This window comes from Nesoenas mayeri (genome assembly GCF_963082525.1).
Source record: "Nesoenas mayeri genome assembly, chromosome: 2".
Taxonomy (NCBI): Eukaryota; Metazoa; Chordata; class Aves; order Columbiformes; family Columbidae; genus Nesoenas; species Nesoenas mayeri.
The window spans coordinates 87,469,180-87,494,953 of record NC_137543.1 but is presented as its reverse complement, the minus strand read 5'-3'; the positions used below and the strand labels follow the sequence as shown (position 1 = coordinate 87,494,953).

Below are 25,774 nucleotides of genomic sequence, written 5' to 3'. Positions count from 1 at the left end.
TGAGATAGTCTTGGCCTTTAATGAAAATGATCAAACAAAATGGAAATGGAAAATATTCATAAGTGCTGTACTGCATGATTTAGGTTTTCTTTCATCCAATAACTGAGAAAAAATAATCCAAGATGCATGTTATGTTAGATATGAAGAAAATAATTACAATAAATAGACTGGGTATCTGGCATATTAATAACTACATTAAACAAAACTTCACATTTTTAGTTGACATCAGATTTTCATTTGGTATATTGATTTTACTTGTTTAAAGCAAATTTTATGCTAGTGACACTGCTAGGAAGAAAATAGTTTTCTTCACTCTTTGTCTGTAGAATTTTTCTTTCCTTAGCTTTAGTAAGAAGCCTTTTTCTATTTAAACCTTTTTTAGTGTTGCTAAATACTTAAAGAATCGCAGTGTGAGGCTAATGCTTCATATATGGAAGTTACTTGGTTTACAGCTAATATTGGAACTACTTAAAGAATTTTGCTGAGAAACTAATTTACCATTGACAAATAGTCTTCTGCAAAGCACAGCCTTATAAAATCTGAAAGGAGCCTCTGAATAATGAAACTGCATATCCTGTATATGTCATCTTTAAAAGTTTTTGACTTATTATGCTGTGTGTGAAAAAACTTTTTTTCTTATAGAGTAGTGTGTTGTTTTGCTTACAAAGAAGCCTAACCTTTTAATCTATCTTTAAACATCCACAGAAAACGCAAAACTGATTTCAATGCATGACCAGCTATATCGGACTCTATAATATTTGTCTCTGTATGGAATAAAATGTTGATTGCATGTGTTTACTAATTCAGTGATAAATTATATTGTATGCATATCATATCTATACATATTTGTTCTATCTCTGTCAGCAAATGTGAAATTTAAAATCAATATAACAAAATTGCATTATGTCAGCTTTCTATATGACATATTTTTTTCTTACTTTAATGACATATCCTAGCAGAAATTCTGTTGTAAAAATCATTTTAACTTGCATTAGCCGTCAGTTTAAATAAAGGCAGTTGTATGTCAGTTACAGAGAGGGGATGTGGATAAAAAATGCTAACCGGTCTGTGTGACTGCTGATTGAATGTCTTCTCAGCATATTTAGCATAGTCACATATCTGTCTACATAATTTATTCAAAGGAAATGACATTCCTGTGTCTTCAGTTATTACATACACAATCTGCTAAAGACTGCTCAGTCACTAAAGCTGCCTGTGCTGTCAGGTTGCAATACTTAAAGATAAAGCTGTTTATTTGAAACTTGTAAATAATCTCCCATTACCAGTAATTCTTCTGATATCCGAATGTCCCTAAGTAAGGAAGGGTATTTCAATGACAAGATGAAAGGCAGATGCAGAGTGCTTGTTTAAATGCTCCTCTTTGCCCAGTCGAGAGACTGCTGCTACCTGATGGTGAAGGACTAGCCAGCCTGCCTGTCTGAGATTACCTTTGTTCTCTTTGATGTTCCTCCTTACAACTCTCTCAGTCCAAGAATGTGTTTCAGTACATGGTAGGGAGAATGTTCTTATCTCATATCTTGTTGGTTTTTGTTTGCTTGTTTGTTGTTTTTTACAAAAGCAAAAAGCTGGCATTGTAGGTTAAGATTAAATATAACAACAGTTCTAGCTATGCTAGGAACCTTTTAGTGCAATGTGACTCGAGTCATCTGTTGTACTTTGAAAATGGAGGTTCTTTGAGTAAGGCCATCTCATTAGCTGTCTCTAGATCCTGAAGGGTTGTTTGGTTTTTGTTGTTGTTGTTTTTTTGTTGTAGTTTTGCTTTGTTTTTCCTGTAGGAGTTAATGCTGTATATTTTAATTTAGTTAGTTTTCTTACGTCTCAAGCAGGAGAAGGAAATGTGCTCGTGGAATTTTCATTAAGCGTTTTGGTCATAATGCTGTTAACTTGAACTCATTGTTATACTCCAAGTCAGGTTTTGGAATCTAGATTTAAAAGAGTTCATTTTCCGAGACCCTTAGCATTTCTGACTTCCACTGGATTTCAAGTACCCATTGAACATAAATAATATTGCATACATTTGGCTTCCAGATCGTGCAAGTGTGCCTCCCCTGTGCAGAGTTTACTGTAAGACCTTATGTAGAGGCATATTTAGAATTAGATCTTCAAATCCTACTCTTGTGGTTTTGTTTTTTTGGTTTTCATGGGGGTTTTTGTTGTTGTTGGTTTGGTTTGTTTTCATCTGGCTCGGAGCAGTGTCCAGAGTTGTGTACATAGACACAAAGCAGATTGAGTGACTGTGTTAAAATAACATTTACTGTGTAACTAAGAAATGGAAAATAGTGTGTAGTTTAAAACATTTTATTGCTGTTTCAGGAATGTTTGTCCAATCATTTGTTTTTCAGGAATCTACTGTTCTCTTCTATGCTTTTGCCATTGTTGGAATGATAATAGCTTTTTTCCTGTTGATTCAAGCATGTCCTTGGACATACTACATATACTGTCTCTTGCCAGTACCAGTATGGTATGCGGTTGTGAGAGAGTAAGTAAAGAATACATTTTTACGAAGTATGTTTTATAAAACCAGGTCTGTGCTTCTTTTTTGTTGATAATGAAGTTCTTCCCCTAATTTGGAAGAATAAGTTAGATATAATTTTATTGAACTGCCTGAAATGCTTCCTGAGACATTCCAGAGGACTCTGGTTTATATTTCATTTGGCATACAGAGTAGTTTCCAAACTGACTGATAAAACTACTAATGCTAGAAGATATCTTTTCTATTAGCAAAAATAGATTTGTATCTTTCCAAGGCAAAATGTTTTTAGTACTCTCATAATGGTAGCAAAAGGATGCTAAAATCTTGGGCAAATACTTGTAGCAGCTGACTTCTTTTGGAAGTAGTGACAAGTTGTTCCTTTTCTTCAATAATTTTCAAATAGCCTCTTCCTGTAAAATGTCCAGTATGCTGAACTGCAGCTGCTTTTGGAGAACACATGCTAGTCATGTTGAGGATTGTGCTCCGATACTGAAACAATCATGTCTTGTTTGGATCTTCTTTTACTCCAAATCCAAAAATACTTGTTAACTGCTTGATTTCTGTTACCTACCTAATCTACCGGCCATTCTGTGGATACCAACTCTGTATGATTCAGAGGAAACGAAACCAACTGCAGCTGGATAATGAGCTGCCTCATAAAACACTGGAAAAGCTAACTGGGGATTTTTTTCTCTCTCTAAAGCTTCTGAATGTTTCATCCGTTGTGACAGACATTAAGCACAGCATAAACAAAAATGTTCATAAACTCAGAGTTGATTTGGATGAAGAATAATCTGTAGCTTGTCCAAATGCTGCTGAAGATGTGCCAGAAATGGGTAGGAAAAAGCTGGAGGGTTTTGTTGTAGGTTTTATATCAAGTAAAACTGGGCAGAAGGAGCCTCAAGCCATCACCCGCAGCAGGCAGGGTTAGCAATACTCAAAACATTTCTTGTGCTCTGACTCTCTTCCCACCCTTCATTTTGAACAGACTTCCTGTTATTCAAGACCTTGCTGCAAATCTCTTGTCACTTCGTATCAGTCAGTGTATAGGATTCCTCTTGGTTTGTACACTGGGAATTGAAATACTAGTAAGTATTTTACCCGTATGTATCAACAGGGTGTCTCATTGCTAGCCTACTACCTCTTTGAGGAATTGCAAGTTTTATTAATATGCTTGTGTTTTGGGTTTTTTTTGACTAGGTCTTCAGCTTTTTCTACCGCTCTACACTTACTATTGGTCTTCTTATCTTTGCTGGCTGGCCAGTGATCACACAACTGTGGGTTCAAGCAAAGGTACTGTGTTGCTTTGCCTAAAAAGAGCATTTTAAATGACTAACAGCTCGTTGCATCTTAGGATGTTAGGACTGGTCTCCTTGGAATGCTGCTTGGGATTCTTGTTCAGTTATGCTCTTATTCTGATCCCCGTCATAAGCAGCATGTAGCAAGGCAAGGAAGTTCAATGAGATCTGGATAGATCTGTTGTACAAGATAATAAGACTGCTTAAGAACTTTTGGGTAGTTATGAGTTAGCTATTTGTTTTCTGTTAATGATAACTAAAAGATGTTTGACTTAAAATCATATGAAATGCACATGATTTATCAAATTGTCAGAGTGATAGAAGTGTTGACATGCATGATTGCCACTATTTAAGTAACGTGATCATTTGTCACAAAACAAAAGGAAAAAAAACAACCAAACAACCAACCAACCAAACAAAAAAAAAAACAAACCCAAAACACCCTGGAAACCCCTTTTCAACTCATTACTGTCTGCAATCAGCTGGTACACATTGTTCCTCAGAGGCAGCTTGCTGTACTGTTTTTCCCAGGAAAACAGTTTTCTAGATATGGTTGTCAAGGGGCACAGTCTTTAACATGAGAGACGTTTCTTCCATTAGTTTATTCAAACAGCTCTTATTTCACAGGATACCTAAAACCTAAAGTTCTGGGGTAACATTAACATTGTAATTAAAACAACAACAACAAAAAAAGAGAGTCAAACTGTTAAGTCTTGCTCTGCAGGAACTGTCAAGATGGAAGCTTGTATTTATTTACAATTTTTAATTGTATTGAGTCATCAAGTAACTTGTCTTAAAGCTGGGTATATGCAGAATGTTCTGTAGCACTGAAAATTTCCTTTTAGGAAGTTGAATCTGACTTGAGCTTGAAAACTTTGTCATATAGCTCTTCATGTCTTTATTTAGAATAAAATACCCGGGACAGGTTTTTTTTTTCTTCTCCTAGCAAAGAATGTGGAGAACTACTTGGATGATGATGGTGGTTAAATCAAATGGCATTCAGATTCAAAGACTGAAAAACGTTACCATATTGCTAGAGAATAGATGATTATTTAGCTGTTGCAAACTTCTGATGAGATTAGTTTTATTCCTTTCTTCCATAAGGTTACTCATCAGCTTTCTGGTGACTGCAGTGTGTGTGAAGGCCAGACTTTGAGAGAGTGCCTTTAAGCATAAGCTTAGCTTTAATTCTCATTGTCTTTGATAGGATTTTGACAGCTGTGTAAATGAGAATCTTTTCTGTTTTAAATTGAAGTGCTGTAATACCACTGACTCTGTGCCCTTTTTTTCAGTTAATTTTATTCTTGATAGATGCAGGGTTTTCTGCGTGTGGGAGATGCTAGTAGCTGTTAGTAGCTTGCCGAAGTACTTTATTTCTGATGAGACAATTGTCTGTGCATGTGGCCTTCAAAAAATCCCATTTGTTTTTCTTCTTTCAGACCACAGCATTGATCTGGACTCTTCTGTGTGTGCTCCTGGCAGCATTTCCTTTAATGCCTGTTGTAGGAAGAGAACCAAACATTCCTCTAGTGTAAGAATCTCATCTTGTTCTTTCAATTTTTTATTTCCCTCTTTGATATTCAAAATTTAGACTGATTTTTGATGCATGTGAGGAACTGTGTTATTGAAAGCTGCCTGAGACAGGTATTGAAATTCAGAATTTAAATAACATGATTATAGAGACCTCAGTTATTCACTAATGTGAACGCGAATAGATTTAATTCTTCTGCGGTACTTCAAAGAAAGCCACGTTCATTTGCTCTTTGTTCTATTCTGTAATTTCTTTGGAGGGAAACATTTCTCATAATACAAAAATTCACAAATTTTACATGAAAATAAAGGTTGTTAATAAAGGAGGAACTTCACTGGGGTGCAAACATGATAAATAGCACTGATATATGTGAATAAGAACATTTATTCAAAAGCGATTTACTTTGACAGCATGTCTCTGGATTCTTCCATCTCATTTTAAATAATCTGGCTTTGAATAGCACTCTGTATCTAGCAAATTATTCAGGGAAATAGGATAGGCAGAGCTCTCTTCTTCCTCGATCTCTCCTTTGTCTCTTCTTTTTTCCACTTCTGCTTCATTTTCCTTTCTGGTGTTGCTCATCTGATTTTTCTACAGTTGTTAATTTGCATTTTATTTTTCTAGTGCATCTTTGTTATCTGTCCCTTGTGAGCTACTCCTTGATCACTGAAGCATTCTGTCATAGCTGGATGCAGTCCAGTTGGTTGGCCTGAAGGCATCAGGCTCGTGGTATCACTGTAGTCACTGCAGAGAGACGCTTCAGTTGACCTGGGCGGTGGCGGCTCCTTCTGCTGACTGACAAAAGATACGGTGCCCCCTCAGAGCCAGAGTGCCCAGTCCTCAGTAAAATATGGGACCTGAGCAGTAATATTGGGTTGCGGATAGAATTATGAGCTCAGATATTTCCAAAATTATTGATGTTCTGCCTTGATCTTTTTCACTGTGATTTAAATCTGTCTGTTGAAAACCCTTCATAGTCTTGATACTTGGGTACGTTAGAAGTATTCAAGGCAGATTTTGCTTTGGCTGTATTGCAACCTCGCAGCATACATACGTATGTATTTCTGATGGTCCAAACTGAGGGTTTTTTTGTTCTATAGAACATTTGAGCACGGCTTAGAAGTCAAAATGGAATTAAATTACCTTCATATGTTCCTCTCTGACACTTACTTACAGTCACCTTACCTGGGCTGTACATCTTCCTATTTATTACTCTAATGAAATAATATGCCTCTGAAACAGTTTTTGCCAGTCTGAATCATGTCAAGGGAGTGTTGAAGCTGAAAAGGCTTGAAGCAACAATTAAAAATACATGTATATGTGACACTCAGGATATTGAAGATAAGGAGATGCTGGAAGAGAAGATACAGGAGGGAGAAATTAGAGTGCCAGAGAGAAATAGGTGGATTTATTAAATCTGTTCTTGAGCAGTGGCACTGTATGTCAGATCAGGGCTTCTTCAGTGCATTAATACAACTTGTATGGTACCAAGAGGGAGCTCCTGACTCAACTCAATCATAAAAAGGAAGCACACAGGAGGTGAAAGCAGGGTCGGATGACCCAGGAGAAGCATAGAGACTCTGTCTGGATATGCAGGAGGGGTTAGGAAAGCCAAAGTCTCCTGGAATTGAATCTAGTGTTGGATGTAAAGTGCAACAAGACAACATAGAGCAGTAAAAGGAAGACCTGGTGATAAAGGACATGGAAAAGTCTGAGGCCTTCTTTTGCCCTCATCTTTACTGGTAAGAGTGGCCATCAGGAACTCCAGCCTTCAGACTACTGAGACCTGTGGCAAAGTCTGGAGCAAGGGAAACATAACATTAGTGGAAGAGGATTGAGTTTTGGAACCTGTAAATAAGCTGCACTTGCACAAGTCTGTGAGCCCTGATGTGATACACCCCCACAGAGCTGAGGGAGCTGGCCACTGTCACTGTGAGTCTTTGAAGAGTTGTGGCAACAGCTGGTGAGAGAGGATCTTGAGAACTGGAAGAAAGCAGATGTTCTCACTGCTATCTTCTGGAAGGGGCAAGACAGAGAATCCAAGTGACTACAGACTGGTCAGCCTCACCTCAGTCCCTGGAAAGGTACTTGAGCAACTAATCCTGGAAGCAAACTATTTCTAAACATGTCAAGGACAAGAAGCTGACTGTGAGTAGTCAGCATGCATTTATGGTGGGGAAATCAGGCTAGACCAACCTGGTAGCCTCCTAAGATTGAGCCAGGGGAGAGCAAGGAATGTTGTTTATTTTTACTTCAGCAAGGATTTTTGTACTGTCTTCTATAACATCCTCATCCCCAAACTGATAATGTGCAGGCTAGAGCAGTGGACAGTGAGGTGGACTGGAAAAAGGCTGAACTGTCAAGTTCAAGGTATTGTAATCAGCGGCACAAAGTCCAGCTGGAGACCAGTTGTTAGTGATGTGCAGCAGAGGTTGGTACTGGTGCCAGTACTTTAAGATCTTCATTACTGACTTAGGTGATGGGACAGAATGGACCCTCGACAAGTTTGTAGGTAATACAAAACTGGGAGAAGTGGTTGATGCAGGAGATTGAGATGCTGACTTTCAATGAGACCTCAACAAGCTGGAGAAATGAGCAGACAGGAAGCTCATGAAGTTCAAAAAAGTCCTACACCTGAGGAGAAATAATTTCCATGCACCAGGACAGGCTGGGACCAAGTAGTTTGGCCAAGAGCCAGCAATATGCCCCTTGCAGGAAAGGTCAGTGGTATCCTTGGCATCACCAGGGTGATGATGAGGAAGGAGATTATTTCTCTTTAACCAGCTTTGGCGAGATGCATCCGAAAGTGCTGTGTCCATTTCTGAGCTCTCTAGAAGGAGATGTGGACATTGTGGACCAGGGATTAGAGCATCTGCCACAGGAGAGTGAGCGAGAGCTGGGACTGCTGAGCCTGGAGGAAAGATTGAGAGAGCTGGAACTGGTTATTCTGGAGAAAACTCAAGAGGATCTTATTGGTTTATATACATACCTGTCTGGGTGAGAAAAGTAAAGACGACAGACAGATTTTTCTCAGTGTCCAGTGAAGAGAAAAGAAATAGGCAAAAATTCAGATACAGGAAATTCAATTTAAACATAAGAAAAAAGCTTTTCTATGCTGAAGGTGGTCAAGCACTGGAACCAGGTTCCCCAGAGAGGCTGTGGAGTCTCCACCAGTGGAAGTATTTAACACCCAGCGAGACATGGCCCTGAGCAGCCTGCTGTAGCTGACACTGCTTGGAGTAGGACATTTTTGTCCAGAGTCTCTTGGTGGAGGTGCCAAGGGACAAGTGGAAGTGGGCACTACTGTGTGGTTTGACTACTTCCATAGCAAGAATGCAGCATGACAAAGAAACACATGCGAACACTTCTGCCCTTACAGTTCCTCTGTTTGCCTGATGACTGAAGCAAGACAATAAGAGGTGATATGAGTACTGATGTTTTAGTGAATCATGCCTATTATTTTGGAACAGTGTCATAATTAGCAGGTTTACTCAATAATGTCAAGCAGTATTTTTTTGCTGTGTTTATGTGATGAATGACAATCTTGCTGTTGAATTTAAACAAATCTATGTATTTGATAGTAATGGTGGTTTTAATTACCCTCTTAGGTGACAAACCTGACAAACCTTGAAACCACTAACTTTAGGTCACTGGTCACTTACTATTTTGCTCAAAATATTACATGGAGGTAATAGAAAGTACCTAAAAATAATGGGTTGCAGATCAGATGTGTAGCCAAAATGGAGATTTATTTATTTATTTACTTACTTACTTATTTATTTATTTGCCACTGCCATGAAAAGACCATAGCTATGTTTCTGGATGGCAAGCTTGTGTTTTAGAAAAACAAAAACAAACCCCCCAAAACCCCATACCACATCCCCTGATTCTGGATTGGATTTTGTTTTTCTAAAGCTGAATGTTGAAGTTTCCTTAACTATTTAGTCTTGACACTGTAATGAATTATCTCAACTTAATGAAGAACAGTTCTCTGAAAATTTCATGATTGTGTTGATTATATTGCCTGGGATTTTATTGTTCTTTTGTTTATTTTTACAGAATAGCAACTGGTTTGCTGACTCTCTTGATCTCTTTCTTCTCACTGGCATGTCGTTGTCAAAGTGAAAATAAGCACAGAAGTAATGAAGAACTGAAAGTATATTTTTATCAGGTCAGTTGCCTACTTTTCACTAATTCTGAATGTTATAGGTTTTTTATGCACAAATTTTTACATACTTTCTAAGAACATGTTCCTACCAAGACCACAATTTTCAAGGAGAAAATGATTGTTCCTAAGATTTTTCCCCTTGACTGTTTCAAGAGGACCATGTGCTCATGGTAACATGCTTTTTAAAATATCATAATGCTGTGTTCACAAAATCTCATCCTGTGCATATTTGTGTGTATTGATGCATATATTTGCATAGGCGTTTTGATGCTCTGCTCGGAGTTTGAGAGTTTGTCCTGCCTTCCATCTGTGTATGTAACTTCCAGTAACCTTTGCAGGAATTGCACACGCTGTGGACAGGCTTGCTGGTTCGGGGGCTTCTTTCCAGTTTCTGGCTGTTGAATAACAATGTGAAACTGGTACTGAGCTGGTTTTCTGTCATTTAATTCTTCTTTCAGATGAAAGATGAGAATTTTTTCTTTATAGCTTTGTGAAATAGGTAGGTCTTTTCATACTAGGTGTTAATTAAGTTCTAGAGAGCTTTTAAGATTCTAATAATACCTTGCATGTCTGTCGTTTTATTTCAGGACCAGCGTTATTGGTTATGACTTACTGTGTGCTGGAGTTTCTTATTGAGCTAAGCAATGCATTCATTATTTCAGTGATTTAGGCAGGGAGCTCAAATTTGTTAAAAGGAGGAGGGGAAAGAATAATAAATGCTTAAAATGCCTTTACTCGAGCATGCACACATGTATAATGTGGTGATGAGTTCTCTTAAGTTTTCCAGCTTACCTGTGAAAAGAGGTATCAGTTCCTTTCCTAAGCATTTAGGACAGGTATTTCCAGTGTATACTCAGCAGTGGGATTCTCGCTGGGATGCCCGAAAACAACTTGCACTGGCTGGGGGAGAGAGGGAGCAGCTGCGTGGGCATCTGGCACTTGGCTGACCTCAACATGTCACACAACTGCTGCAGCATCTCACATGGTGTAACTTTGTGGAGAAGCTCACAAATTATGATGTTGATGAAATAGATCTGTAGTCAAAAATTAATGCCAGGCTGTTCTTGAGCCAACTTGAGAGAATCAGGAAATTCACATATGGTCCTGAGATAATTAGATGAAGATGTTCTGCCTGCTTGTTCAGGGAATAACATCTTCATTTTTCTCCCAACTTTTAAGATCATAAAACTCCTCAAATTGCTCCTTAATCAGAGGATATTTTACAACAGTGACACCTACTTACAAGTCTCTTAGATTTTTATTTTGGAAGTTTACCTGGGAATGGAAAACATAGGATCTGCCATTAACACTCTAGGTAAGGAAGGGACTGAGAGAGAAAATCGTTCAAACTTAGCGGGCAGAGAGGACATTACAGAGGAATTACACGTGTTTCTAAATAAATAACTTGTTTGGAGGTTAGGTTGCCTTTAGTTGCTTTGAAATGTACAGGAATACAAAAGGAAAATGTTTGTCAGTAGACTAGTATTTCTAGGCAATGGATTTCCCTTGTTCTCCTTTTACTTTTTATTTTGAGTTGGAGTTTTCAGTGGGGACAAGGAAGAGGATAATCTTCAGAAATGCTGGTTTAGAGCATTTTGAACACATGAGTTTTGATTTACAGCTCCCAGGAAGTTTTTAATGGTGAGATGAGTCCTCTAGTCAGATGGAACAGACTTATTTTGCAATGACCGACAGCGATCAGGGCATTGACATTCATACACCCAAGCACATACCATTGGGTTCCTGTTTTGCATCTAACAAGGGGTTTCTTAAAGTAGTTTTTGCAGCTCCCCCATATGTGGTGTTTGGAGACAGTCACTGAAAGCTGTGCTTTACTCTGATCATGTTCCTTCATAGACAGGAAACTAAGATTGTTTGATGTTTCTTCATTTTGGGGAATGAGAAGATAGATTAATTTGCTACAGGTCTTTCTTCATTATGTGCCCCTTTTCTCCAAGCACTCACTGAAGTGGAATGGAAAATGTGATGTCTCTTCCTCATGTCTTTATGGTTTGTCTTGGGTGCTCCTTTAGCCACTCTGCTCACATCTTTTATAGGTTCAGCTTTGACTAAGCCTTTGAATTACACAGTGGAGAAGGAATACCTGTTGTTTCTAGTTTTCTTCCTTTTAGCAAAAAGCCTACTGATCTGGCCGAACATCTCCCATCAGGATCCCCTGAGTCCATTTGGTTTTGGTTTGGTGGTGGTGTGTTTTTTTGTTGTTGTTGTTGTTTGGTTTGGGGTTTTATCCTTTTTTTCTTTGTCGTGGTAGCATCTGTGTGCAAGAACCCTTTTTTAAATCTTTCATTTCACTTTACCTCAGATTTTTGCCTCTGCTTGTTTGGTATGACATGCATTTTCATACAAGAAATAAGATCAAGATCATATTTCCCAAAGGCTTAAGTAGTTCTTATTTGCCTGAGTTGTTCTTCACAGGTTATTTTGGAATTACATCTGAATAAAGACACTTCCCTTTTCATTTCACTTCCTATTTCAATCAGAGAAAGAGAGAGATTTGGTATAGCCTAGGCTTTTTTGTTGCACTTATGTTGATTTTTTTATTTTATTTTATTCTCTTCCCCCCCCCCCCCTTTCTGAAGACAGCTTTCTTCTTTCTGGTCCAAGTGAGCTTCATTTTCTGTCTGGGAATTAGCCTGTAGTGAAAATATCATGTGTGGAAAGGAACAAAGATTGTTCCATTAAATTCACTGATCACCATTTGATCAAAAAGAAACCTGAGTTGGCGGAGACCCTCGGAGGAGGCAAAAAACCCACCAGTTTGCATGTAGTCATCCACGGAATAGATAATTCCCTCCAATCTGGTCCTATGTATTTTTGTGTTGGTTTTTCCATAGATGGGACAGAGTGTACACCTTAGCAAATGAGTATGAACTACACACCTTTATGGATCTAAGAGGCCACTTACAGGCCACTCATTTATTCACTGGTTTTTGTAACTGCACACTATAGATTTGCAACAGGGATATTAGCCTTAGAGAAATAAAGTCCCATACATCCCAACAGCATGATGAAAAAGATTTTTCAGCAGAACTGTATAAATAAAGAAATTATAAAAAGTAAAAATGCAAGCTTAAGTTTAATATGGTTACACTTACATTTCTGTTACATAAACTTCAGTCATGTTTAGACCTAATTTTGAAGTTTTGATATATGTCACTGTTTGCTTGAGGCAGAAGATACTAATTACACCCTCACAGTTTCTGAAAATTGCCAAGAGTTTCTCAAGTTTTCTCTTGATGTCATTAAAGCAGGAATAACATTTTTTTTTTTCTCAATTTTGTTCACTGTGGCAAGGGGAAGATTGTCTTTTGGTTGATGCTACTTCTGTCTTCTAGCAACGTGGGTGTTGGTCTCTTCTCACAAGTAACAGTGACAGGATGAGAGGAAACAGTCATAAGTTGCACCAGGGGAGGTTCAGATTGGACATTGGGAAAAATTTCTTCACAGAAAGGGTTGTAAAGCACTGGAACAGGCTGCCCAGGGAAGTGGTGGAGTCACCATCCCTGGAGAGATTTAAAAGGTGCGTAGACGTGGTGCTGAGGGACATGGTTTAGTGGTGGACTTCGTGGTGTTACGTTTACGGTTGTACTTGATGATCTTAAAGGTCATTTCCCACCTGAATGATTCTGTGATCTTTGAGAAGTCATTAAGGCTTCAGGAATGGTGAAAACAGAAGTTAGTTATAACCCATCAGCTAGACTGCTGCAGTGCTTAAAGTACAAATTAATTTTTTTTCTCTGGAGAGAACACCGGTTTCTCTTTGCCATCAGTTTCATAGGTGAATCCCAGTTTTTGCTGCACTACTGAAAACGCTGCTGTTGCCATTAGTTGATAATGTTAAGTCAAGTTATTTTTCCTAGGAGGCTTGAACTTCATGTGGGTCCATGGTGGTCAGTTTATTAGTTTTCTTCTCTAATTTAGGAGTAGGAATGAACAGGAGGAATCCATGTCATATCAATGGAGCTAAGGGACAGGAGGCAAAGAGGTGTTGGGACTGCAGATGTCACCGTTGGTTTCTTCTTTCTAGCTGTGACCTACAGATGAGTGTTTCTTAGATGCCAGCTCTTAAGCTGTTTAAGAACAATCTGCAAACTTCCAAGAATGTTGTGAATGGGGAAAGAAGACAGATTCTTAGCTGGTGACCTCAGTTTGCATCTCCAAGTTGCTTCTAGGGTTCTGAAGATGTTGGTGAAAGCTGAGAGCAGTTTGAACATTACTTAAACTGCAAACACAGGAGTCTCCAAAGCAGATGCCGAGCCCTGCCCTGGATTCTAGCATAGATCTAGCAGCAGTAAATTGAGTTTAGTAACATGCCCAGGTCATCACAAGTCTTCAAAGCACAAGATATATTATGGGAGATGGCACAAAGTGAGTGCAAAGTGACTTCACCAGTGGCTAGAGAATAGCAGAGGGATTTCCAGAGCTTATGACACTAAAATAAGTTGAAAGGATATATCAAAGGGGAGAGATCTGATGTGAATACAACTCCTTCTTTGGAGACATTCAAAACCCGCCTGGATGCCTTCCTGTGTGATCTGTTCTAGGTGTTCCTGCTCCGGCAGGGGGATTGAACTAGATGACCTTTCAAAGTCCCTTCCAGTCCCTAACCTTCTGTGATGCTGTGAAAGCATCCCAAATAAACATTAGAGGTATAAAGGGGCAAATTCCATGAGCTTTTGGAGGCTTAATGCTTTAGCGTGCTTTATTGATGTCACACAGAAAAAGAAGTTACATATTCTTGTGGCCCGAAATTAAATAGAAGCAGCAGATACTGAGCACCTGTGAAACCAAGCCAAAAAAGAATGCTGACTTCTAAGTGTATCCTCTGAGCAGGTACCACTAGGTTATCACTGCAGCTATTCATATGGTAAAAGTGATGGATGTGAACACTGTGTAGTTTTTTTTGCACTAAAAAAGCCACAACAGCAATTATATCTTGTAATGCAATTTTAAAGCACGTGTTTGCAAAGTACCATGCATGCTTGATTTGCCTTTTAGTGGAATTGCAGAGTTGTGAATAAATAGCAGTAATTGAAAACTTGGCTCATGCGTTTTCTTGGATAATTGTCATCTTTCAAAAATGACTGACTCATGGGGTAATTTTCCTAAGTTTTTTTACACTTACTTGATGACTGAATGGTGTCTCTTGAATTAGTCAAGGAAAAAAAATCTTCAGCTTCTTTGCCTCACCAAAGCAGAAAGATCTGCTTGAGGTGGTTCAAACAATTTCCTTTGAATGGGTCTGCTAAGATTGCAGCTTCTTTCCATTTCTTAAAATCCACCTGTGCTGCTGTTGCTGTCTCTCTAACAAGAGCTGTGCTGTCCATGCAAAGCTCTTGCCTTAACAGCCTTTCCCCTTCAGCCTGTACCTGATCCTGCGGCAAAGCTGGAGGATCTGCCAGTTCTTCGTGGCTGCAGTTTGAGGGTAGCTGCTCCTTGAAAAACTAGGGCATATGTTTTCTGTGATTTACATGAGTATTTAAGTAGCTACTCTTGACAAAGAGCATATAATTTAAAATCGATGATCCAGGGCAATTCTTGAAACTATTTAAAAATAGCACAAATAAATAATAAGAAGAATTAAAAACAAAAACAAAAAGCTCCACACACAACAAAACAGTAAAAACAAAACCACACAGAACAACAACAATACCCCCCACACACAAAAAAAACCCCACACCGAAAACAAGAAGGAAGTTTTAAAAAGCTAGGAATACTTGACACTACTTATCAGACTTCTCGTACTTTTGTTGATTCAGATGAGGTGTTATGCAACTCCAAAGCATATTTATGTATTTAGTATAGGATAGCATAGATCTATACATTAATTATGTGCTTCATTGTCTGATTTCTTCTTTCTAGATGTTGAGTATTACACTCTCTACGTATGTTGTGAGCAGTACCCATGACAGTCTTAAGAACAAACAGGGATTGCCTGTATTGAATCAGATTATTAGCTGGATGACTCTAGGTAAGAACGTCTTCCCTCCCAAACTTGAACGCTGGTACTTTGGAATTGGGTAGGGGGCTGTGACGCTTTTTTATTAACATCTTACTTTTGTGTATATTCCTTTATTTGACTCCATGTGTTTTTCTTTCTTCCATGTGTTCACTATTCTTTCCTAAGTGAGTTTTTTTGAGGAATGTGTGAGAAAGTCTTGTAAAGTGTAACTCCTTTATAAGTTTGTAATAAAATGCCAACAACTTTGTTTTACAAGTAGCTTTATCTTTTGTTTTGAATATGCTGAATATCTTGAAAACTCCTTTTAGAGACATAATAATTCCCTTTTTTGTTTCACTTGGAGCCAGATAAGGGTAATGTGACATATTCTGCCAGCAATCCAGTTAAACATAGGGAAGTGAGGAAAGGTTGTTGCTGTATTTCAATACAAGCTTGAACTTGCAGCTGATGGTGGAGACTGTTGGGGTATGGAAGTGCTTTTCAGAGCTAACTTCCAAATGCTTGTCAAAAATGATGCTAATATATGTTTAATATATATTAGAATCTTATTATTAAAGAAAAAAACAACTTAAAAGTGTATGGATTTTTTACCACTCTAAAATTAAAATCTTAGGATGATTAAACAGAGCAAATGTAATTATCAATGGGGTTATGGAATACAGTAAAGCAATACCTTTCCTATTTCAGCTATAAAACAATTTCTGTAGGGCTTCATTAGAAAATGTATTGCTTGTCCCCAAGTGATCTGGAATGTGGGATTTGTTTTAGAGCTAAACATGTCCTGTGCAGAGTTTGATAGCAGCTCTTTGCTGGAAGTCAAGACCAGAAATTTAAATATAGTTTACTGGAAGAATTAGGACTCTTGTTATCTAGTGGCTGGATGTCATGTACATCGCTCTACTGGTGACACTGTTTTACCTTAAACAGATATGGTCAGTTTTAGCAATCCTGCTCTGTTTGAGCAAATGGATTCAAAATTAATATAACTGATGGTGATCAGTGTGTGTATGAGCAATGGTCTCTTCGTAATGTAGTTTTCATTGGAGCATTTTCCTTTCCATCATGCTTTCCTAGCTTTTTGTAGCAGGCTAAGCTAAGCAGAGATATCTGTGTGGATGAATTCCTTGCAGTTGTAAGGTTGATGAAATCAATGACGCCCTGCTTGCCTTACTGGAGCAGGAATTGAGGGTAGACCTTATCTTTCTCTCCTGTGTAAGGCTGAGAAGAAAAACATTTTTCGTCCTAGAGATGATTTAGGCAGCCAGAAAGGTCTAGATTTATGAGGAAAAAGTATATTAGAAATTCTCTTTGATGTGGGTGATGTTTCTGTGATTAAAAATAAAGCTAATAGTGAAGTAAACTATGTACCCAAAAAGTCTATTTGCTGCCACAGTAGTATTGAATATTCTAGAAAAGTCTTTCAGACTGGAAGTAGTCATTTTAAGTGAATATGATATACAAGGTAGGAGCTTTGTGTACTTCCTGAAGTTGTTCTGCATAATTCAAGACAGAGCTAAGCAGGCAAAAAGCTGAGGCATCGAACAATGTGTCCTCAGTGCTCCTGTTGGATAGAAATTCTTTGTCACTACCATCACCACAACTGGCATCTGCCTTGTCACTAGCGTGCATCACAAATGTGGCACCATAAGAATTAAAGTACCGAGGTCTCCTGTAGCTTTTCCAAGGTTGGTGGCGTCACTTTTTTTATTCTCTTCCTCATTCCTCTGGGGTGGTGAGGAATGTGCAACTGGTGCTGCTTATTTGCCAGGGGAGGTCAAACCACAACACCAGGGAATTAAAATGGTAGAGAACTAAAATGACTTTTGATAAATATCAAGCATTCCAAACATTGGCTTTTCTTTAGCAAAAGTAACTTCTGAAAATACAAGGGTATATATGACTAGTATTGAATTTCTGTATATAAAGTGTCAAGATTTGAAGAATGTTATCTTGTTACTGAGGATGAAATGCTTCACATACAGTGACTGATGGATCTCTTTTTATTGCAGCTTCTTCCTCAGTGTTGCCATTACTGAGCTCCACATTTCTCTTTCAGCGACTATTCAGCATATTGCTCTCCCTGATGTCCACCTACCTGCTCCTCAGCACAGGGTACTTCCCATACTCTCTTTGGATTGGTCTTACATATGAAATTCAAGGGCTAAATGTGAAACTGCTGAATCTCATGAACCTGTTAAAGGAGTAGCATGTGCTTCCAGCTGTAGTCTCACCATTTATTTCCTTGTTTGGTTTCATAAATAAAATTTCAGGGGAACTTACATATTTCTCCTTGTATTATAAATACTGTTTGTTAATGTTCCTTTCAGATAGGCCAGGGGTGTCAACCTCATTTTCACTGGAGACCACATCAGCCTCACAGTTGCCTTCAAAGGGCCGAATGCAATTTTAGGACTGTATAAATGTAACTACTCCTACATTTATACATTTTATACAGTCCTAAAATTACATTCAGCCCTTTGAAGGCAACCACAAGGTTGATGTGGTCCCCAGTGAAAATGAGTTTGACACCCCTGAGATAGACCAAGCAGTGGCTGGAAGGGTATGTATGCAAACAATCCTGCACCAAAATAGGAAAGTCTGGTTTAGTTTGTCTTTTGTTGTTTTGGCATGTGTTCTGCTCTCAAACAAAAGGAAATCATTTGTCTCCCAGCTGCTCAGCACTGCTGCTGGATTATGACTTAAATGATGTGTGACAGGAAACAGGTAGCCCTAAAATGAGGGAAGATTTTGTTCAGAGAGATTTTTATGGAAGTAATTTTTTTTCAAATGGATGCTAGTCCCCAGAAAGAGTAGGGCTTTCTTCTTTTTGGATAAAAGACAACTCCTCTGAGCTTATTAATGAAGAAATCACCATGTCAGCCCATCCTTTTTTTTTTTTTCCTGGACTCACTCGCTCTTAAGAGCATAATTAATGGGGAGTATAGGAACCATTCTCTCTGCCTCCGCTCCCACTTATCTTCTGGATTTAATTACACTGGAAAATTAAGTGGAATAAAATATCTTACAGCAGACATTTTGCAATAGCTGCCTCTTGTGGATACTCTCATCTTAGATGAAGCATCTCTCTTGTAATGTCCTGTCTCCAATTCCCCATTAAGATTTTGATCCTAATTGTACTCCTGTCCACACACACACTCTTACACTCAACCTTCTTATCCTGTCCTGGCTACAGGATAAATCATGAATGTTATTCTCTCTGAGGTTGGTACCTTCACTCTTTGTATTTTGACCCTGCTCCAGACCACTTAAACAGCTCTCCACTGTCTTCCTACAATGTTCAATTAGACCAACAAATTTTGGAACTATTTTATTTATTATTTTTTTTTAAACCCACGCCAGAAGAAAACAGTCAAAGCAGGAAAGAGGTACTCGGCACCAAAAGTATCCAGTGTTTCTCTCCTCAGTGCTCTATTATATCATGTAATAATAACCCAGTGTGTTGCCCAGGTAATTACAACACATCTCTAGGTGCAGTTAAATGGAAGTATTGAAGCCAGCTGAAGAGTGTGGTTGCATACAAATAGTTGTCACTGACTCAGTTGAAGACACTCAGTTTGTAGGCAAGTGTAGACAATTGTGAGGGTTTTAAGTCCTTGTGTTAGTGACAGCCCACCCATTGTTGTCTTCATGTTTAACTGCTTGTCATTCTGCAATTATACAAAAATGTTTATCCACAATTTTTTGTTCCAGTTAGAAACTGCCTTGTAGCTACCGTAGTGAGGAGGCGCAACAGAAACAATACCAAGATTAACTGCAATGATTTTCTTATTTTTAGACAAATAAGTTGTGTCCAAGGAGGAGAAAAAATTAAAAGGAAGAAATTTACAGCATTGTCAGTATTAGTGTCATGGTTTCAGTATTATAATTTTATCCTGAAATAAAAAAAAAACAAACCTGAAAGGCACCATAAAGTACAACTGAGATGTAGAGGGCAACAAGAAATTAATGTTATCCAATGACAGTCTACACCTCTAAGTTATCTGGGGGTTTAATCTCTCATAGAAATACACTCACAGTTTGCTGTATGTGAGTGCTGTAGGAGCCAGAAGTTCTCCTCTGGGGCTGGGAGTGTTAACTAGAACAGCTCAGAGATCTTGTTTAGTGTCACTTGATGCTGCTATTGCGATGGATTAGTGTATGGTAAAGGATATTTCACTTCAGTGAAATGTAATGCTCTTTTTATTATGTAGATGCCTCTCTCGTTGGAACTAGACTGAGATCACCAGAATGAGTTTGTATGATTTGATCTTAAAGAGACACAATCTCTGGTCACTGTCTAGGTTGGCCTGTAACCCCTCAGTTCCAAATAGCTTTCATGCACAATTTTCCATTTTGCAGAGAATGGGTTCCAAGTGTGATTATTTTTTCCTGTATATTTTAAATTTTGTTCCATTTTTGTTAAAATTAATCATGACACAAAAGGCACTCATCCAATGTTGTGGCAGCCATCAAATGAGAAAACTAGTGCAAAACATGACAAAGCTGAAGCCACCTCTCTTTCTTCCACCTTTACCATTTACTGTATGGCTTTAAACTTCAACCAACTGCGGATACTCCTCAGAAATGGGGAGAGAAGTGGGAGAATGCCACTAGGTCTTCAGTATATCATTTGTGTGAAGAAAAAAGTAAAGAAACATCAGTATTTCATGGTAAGTAGTTGTTAGTGACTGAACTTACTATGATTATATTGCTCTTCAGGTATGAAGCTCTGTTTCCACTGGTGCTTTCTGGTTTGATGTTTGTGTGGATAAACATGGAGCAAGAAGCACTGCAGCACTATGGTCTTTCAGTCAAGCCAAAGGTAACAGCTTCAGATAACTGTATCAAGTTAATGATCAGCTTTATCTTTCTTTTTCCATTGATGACATAATAAATACTCTGAGTGCTTTTCATAGAGCAACACTTTGTACTTCTTTAAGTTTGGGAATCCAGTATCAGCTGTTTTATGGAACAGGAATGTGACCTTATAAGAGAGATTTGTAATTTGTGTTATTGAAGATATTCCACATTAGAGCCATTTGTTGGAATGCAGAAAATCAATTTAACTTAGTGGTATGTCCTGTAGTCTACAAAGCTCTGTTCATCAACTGCAGTGCTAATCCAGTGTAAGGTACAATAACTCTTTAGAGTAATAAGTGCAATGTTACTGCACTTTTTTTATTCTGATGGCAGAAACACAAGTGAAAGGCTGAGAAGAAATAGCTTGATTTCTGAAAATACCAATAGGAAATACCAGAAATCTTAGTTTGACTTTGTCCTTCCATTCTTTCTTAGCTCTTAATAACTAGAGGGAAGTGCTGGGAGGTGAAATCTGAGCCACAGCAGTGACCACGGCAGACCTGACACCTACTGTGGTTTTGTGGTTCTCCTGCAAGGGAGAAAATTTTAAAACATGAGAGAGAGGACAGGGTTGAGTATCAGAAATGAAAACAAGAATCTGTATTTATGCTACATATAGTTATGTTATGTTGTCATTCCCTGTACATAATTTGACTTTTGGTTTCAAGTAAAGGGAACAACAATAATGCTGTCACCTCGCTTCCTGTTTTTATGTTAGAAAAATCATCTCTATAATGCCTGTTAATATATGCCACAAAATAAATCTTGTATTAGAGAATCCAGGTTGGTTCTCTGATGATGTGAGGTTATTTTTAATTAAAATGTTGTCAGTATTGAATGTCTTACTTGAATTTTTTCTTTTCCCCAGTGAAAAGGAGTTCATTGACCTCTTAAACTCCATTAAAGCAATTTCTCTTTAGGTCAAGTGATATTGTGCTGAGAACTGAGTGGAGGAGATGGCGAATATTTTAGTGTTCTCACTCTTAACATAAGTCAGCTGAGGATAATTGCTGCCTTTTATTTCCGTGGGTCTTTATGCACATGTTCATATGAGCAGTGGAAGTATGTGTGTGTAGGAGGAATATTCATGATGAAAAAAGATGCTAATAAATCTAAGGCACATAAGTTCATTTTTAGTGTAGATAACTGCAGAAGCTCCAATGTTGATTTCATAATCTCGCTTGTACAATCTTTCTGGCAGATTCATTAAAGTATAATGAAAATATGGGAAAGGTTGAAAGTTCTCATCGTAATACTACTCTAATAACAGCTGATAGGAAAGTGGGTTTATTTCTCATTCATTTCAGTAAAAATATGGTGGTTCTGTCAAAGAGCATCAGTTGATATTTGGTGTTAACTTTTTCTGCTCTCTTTCCAGCTTGCTGTTTTCAACTTTGCCTGTGCTACTGATATAACTCAGTTTCGACAACTCCACCTGGATGACATCCGCAGGTCTTTCTTCTTTGTATCCTTTTGTGGGTTGCTGCGTTCCAGGGAAAAGATGGGTTTTATTTCAAAAGGCTCCACAGTCAAAATTTGTAGCCTGGTAGCCACTGGAAACAGAAGCTGGTGAAGATTATTTGACTCCTGTTGGTCAAAAGACAGTGGTCTTGTACATTACTTTTTTTTTGATAAAGTAGTAAAACATTCAGTACGAACTGCACTGTTTTGGAATCTGGCTCCTTGGCCACTTTGTAAAGTTTTGTCTCTTATGGCTGTTATAGTTGATGAAAACTTTCTTCTACGGAGTCCTGTTTTCAGTTTGGTTTTGGTTCGTTACATTTTGGCTGGAGGGAACTCATTCACCCTTCACAAATCAGTTGGAAAAAGTGATATTAAAGTTATTCTCATTTTTTAAAGTATGGTAGTATGTTAAGAAGAAAATGTTAGGGGGCAGGCATTGGCCATGGCCAGGTACGTGAGACAAGAAGGGAAGTTCCTACAGACTCTTAGTGAAATGTGTTCCCAGAATCTGGCCTAGAGTTATTGATATCACACACATGGTTTCTGCTGTTAAAAATTATTTAGGCTTGGGAAGGAAGAGCTGTTTGTTAGTTTACCAACAGAGCAGTTATTTGCATTACTGTAGTTAGAGCTACAGTTGTGGGTTTTGTTTCTTTAATACTGCAAAGACTTGAAAATGTTATTTTTCTCTTCCATCATGGCACTACTGTTAAGTGAAAGATATTTGGCAGCAAGGGAGATGGGTGTGCAAGTGGGAGAGAAATTACAAGGCAGTCTAGAATACACAGGTTTCTAGTGTGGGTGAGTTATCATAGCTGGAGCTGGGAGGAAGTTGTCTCAATACCAGTTCCTGCAAAAACAGTCTTTATACTTTGTGGAATAGTCAAATCTGAGAGGATGGATCAGAGTCCCTGTGGGAGTTTGGGACAATGCTGTTGGACATTAGGAATCTCCATCAGAGAAAGTGTGACAGATACCTCATTAAGAAGGCAGTTCAGTGCTGAGGAGGGAGGCAAAACAATTTGCAAAATGTTGAACATCTGTGTTTGCTTCAGTGTATACATGAAAAGCAGCTGAGACACCTTGCAGTAAATGTATCAATTTCATTTGCTATTTTGCTATTTTTAACAAAAAATAAGCTAACTTTTAGTAAAGCTACTGCTGTCAGATGCTAAAAATGAGCCAAAACAAAAATCAAACAATCAGACTGTATTATTTTAAAGCTCCAGCCTAGTACTAATTCAATCAAACACGTGAAGGTAGCACTCCATTCATCTTACCTTAATCTAAAACACTTGAATGTGTTTTGTCCAGCTGAAAAAATACACAATTTGCAAGTCTTTGCAGAGATCAGCTTTGATAACACACCCGCTCAAAAGGTGTTGTAGCTTTTTTTAATGTAGATGCTGTTTAATCTTTAGAAACAGTGGTATTAGAAGAGAAACCTTTTGTGCTAGAGCAGTCATGTTGCAAATACAACCTGTGAGCTGTATATCTTAAGACTGTCTCAGGGGTTCCTGTATAGGGCCCAAAAGTCTGCATGTGCTGAGGGACCTTAGCCTCATTTTCCAGAAGAAGATTCAGATTGTTTAGGCTTAGCATTTTGATTAGATCTATGTGCTACTAGTATTTGTTTGTTTCATTGCAGAACTGTTGTTCTTATAAATCCTAAACGGCAGGATCGCACTATGCTGTAAGACTACTGTGTTACTAAACTTGAGAGGGTATGATACTCATGGGAAGCATAATTTCTTTAGTTATGCTGACCTAATCCTTCCAGAATATTGCATGCAGAATCCCAATGATTCTGCCGAATTGTTGGTATCCGATTGTTTATGCAGAGACATAAATGATCCAATGCAGGAGCTATAAGAGGAAAGGAAGGACTGGAGGGAGCTCTGGCGACAGCAGCCATAGTCACTGACTAGGCCTCTGCATGATGAAAAAAAGCAGTTAAAAACCATTCTTTGGCTGAAGAGACGTGAGCTATAATGAGCCGCAGTGAGCTCAGAAGGTAGAAAAATCACAGGATCACAGAATGGTTGGGGTTGGAAGGGACCTCTGGAGGTCATCTAGTCCAGCCCACCTGCTAAAACAGTTTCACCCACAGCAGATCGCACAGGAATGTGTCCAGCTGGGTTTTGAATGTCTCCAGAGAAGGAGACTCCACAACCTCTCTGGGCAGCCTGTTCCAGTGCTCCGGCGCCCTCCAAGTAAAGAAGTTTCTCCTCATATTCAGATGGAACCTCCTGTGCTTCAGTCTGTGCCTGTTGCCCCTCATCCTATCATTGGGCACCACTGAAAGGAGTCTGGTCCCATCCTCTCGATACCCACCCTTGAGATATTTATAAACATTGATGGGAATCTCCTCTCAGCCTTCTCTTCTCCAGGCTGAACAGACCCAGCTCTCAGTCTTTCCTCATAAGAAAGGTGTGCCAGACCCCTAGTTGTCTTCATATAATTCATGGGCTCATATAGCAGCATGCATTGCACCTAGATGAAAAGGGTAGCGTTTATAAAACCACTTCCAGCTATACGGATCCTGCCAGAGTTATCTTCGCTCCCTCAAGTAGGGAAAAAAATGGGATTCCTGTGTTGTAACAGATAGACCCAGCATAACCTTTGGACAACAAACCAGTGGGAAGGGATAGTATAGGAACCCCTTTAGTCTTGTTTCACAGCCAACTAACTCTCACATGGTCAGTTCCTCAATAAAGCCATCTCTTCTGGTGTGCAGTATGCATGCATATGTTGGTATTTTCTGCAAAAACATGTGGTTGAATGCACTGCTGGGATTGTCATCTGGGGATGTTCCCATCTTGCTAGGTAGGAGCTCAGTAAAAAATAAGCTGCAGCTTTCTGGCAGGAGCCTCAAGACAGGCTCTGAACTCTTACCCAGGCCACCCCTGTCTTTTAAAATTGACATAGATGTGTGAAATATTGGGTAGAGCTAGGCAATGCTTTGGATTTCTTAATACAGTATAAAGCTATAATAGTGTGTCAGCTGCTTTAGTTTCATGGTAGGATTTTGAAAGAAAATTCGAATAAAGGGCGGAAAATGCTGGTTTTGTTTTACTGCAGTTATTTCTGTGATCTATTTTCCTTAAATACATCTAGGTTTTCTTCATAGTGACAGCTTTTTTTGGCACTGGAAACATAGCTTCTGTTAACAGGTAAATTTTACTCATTGATTTGAGACACGGTAGAGTACAAAAAATTCTTTGTATAGCTGACGTTCTAAATATAAACTTGTTTAGCAAAATCAGGGCAGCAGAATTAAAGCAATAGTCAGTGAAATAATGATAATTTATTTTGTTTCTGCTCTCTGTAACGTGTTCTCTAAGAGCCTAAGCTTGTTGATTATGAGGTTGTCTTGATTTCCATTAGAACTTACTGGCAGAGTGAGCTGAGAGAGCTCGTCCACTCACCAGCAGCATGGCACCTCGAAAGACATGGGCAGAGGAAAAGCTATAGAGAAGGAAAAGTGAGGTGGACAGTCCTTGCTAATTTAATTTTTGGACAAGAGAAGAGAAAGTTGGAAACCTTGTTTAAAAATCTATATATGCACAGTGTGTTGCAGGAATAACTAAATGCTCTGTTTTTTAATGGAAAATGCCATTTCAAGTCTATGTTGTAATGTCTTTTTCATTTTTCTCTAGTTTTGATCCTGCTTCTGTCTATTGTTTCTTGACTGTATTCAGTCCCTTCGTGATGGGCGGATTGCTTGTGCTGAAGGTTAGTAATCTTTCCACAGTCAAATTTTCTCAAAAAACTGTTCAATAAAAAACTTATCACATACAGGGTTGTTACTTTGTAGTTTACAAAAAGATATGTATATATTTGAATTTCATTAGCCTTCTTAACCATGTGTGATGCTTTCAGCCTTTGTAGTGTTTCTAGTGACAGACCCTTCTGATTCCCAAAGGAGAGAAGCTAAAGTGCATGGAAGTATAATTTAACTTCATTAGATCGGTTT

General features: G+C 38.5%; 1 protein-coding gene across 3 annotated transcripts in view; it reads left to right on the top strand.

Annotated features, from left to right (window-relative positions):
• Nucleotides 1-25,774, top strand: part of PIGN (phosphatidylinositol glycan anchor biosynthesis class N) — a 105,340-nt gene that overhangs the window by 64,721 nt on the left and 14,845 nt on the right. For all 3 annotated transcript variants that reach the window (XM_080339888.1, XM_080339889.1, XM_080339890.1), the window contains 11 exons: nucleotides 2,364-2,500; nucleotides 3,483-3,582; nucleotides 3,695-3,787; nucleotides 5,232-5,323; nucleotides 9,383-9,494; nucleotides 15,375-15,483; nucleotides 17,484-17,586; nucleotides 20,194-20,296; nucleotides 21,713-21,799; nucleotides 24,916-24,971; nucleotides 25,458-25,533. In XM_080339888.1, the coding sequence (XP_080196014.1) occupies nucleotides 2,364-2,500; nucleotides 3,483-3,582; nucleotides 3,695-3,787; nucleotides 5,232-5,323; nucleotides 9,383-9,494; nucleotides 15,375-15,483; nucleotides 17,484-17,586; nucleotides 20,194-20,296; nucleotides 21,713-21,799; nucleotides 24,916-24,971; nucleotides 25,458-25,533 (1,068 nt within the window). The remainder of the gene's footprint in view (nucleotides 1-2,363; nucleotides 2,501-3,482; nucleotides 3,583-3,694; nucleotides 3,788-5,231; nucleotides 5,324-9,382; nucleotides 9,495-15,374; nucleotides 15,484-17,483; nucleotides 17,587-20,193; nucleotides 20,297-21,712; nucleotides 21,800-24,915; nucleotides 24,972-25,457; nucleotides 25,534-25,774) is intronic.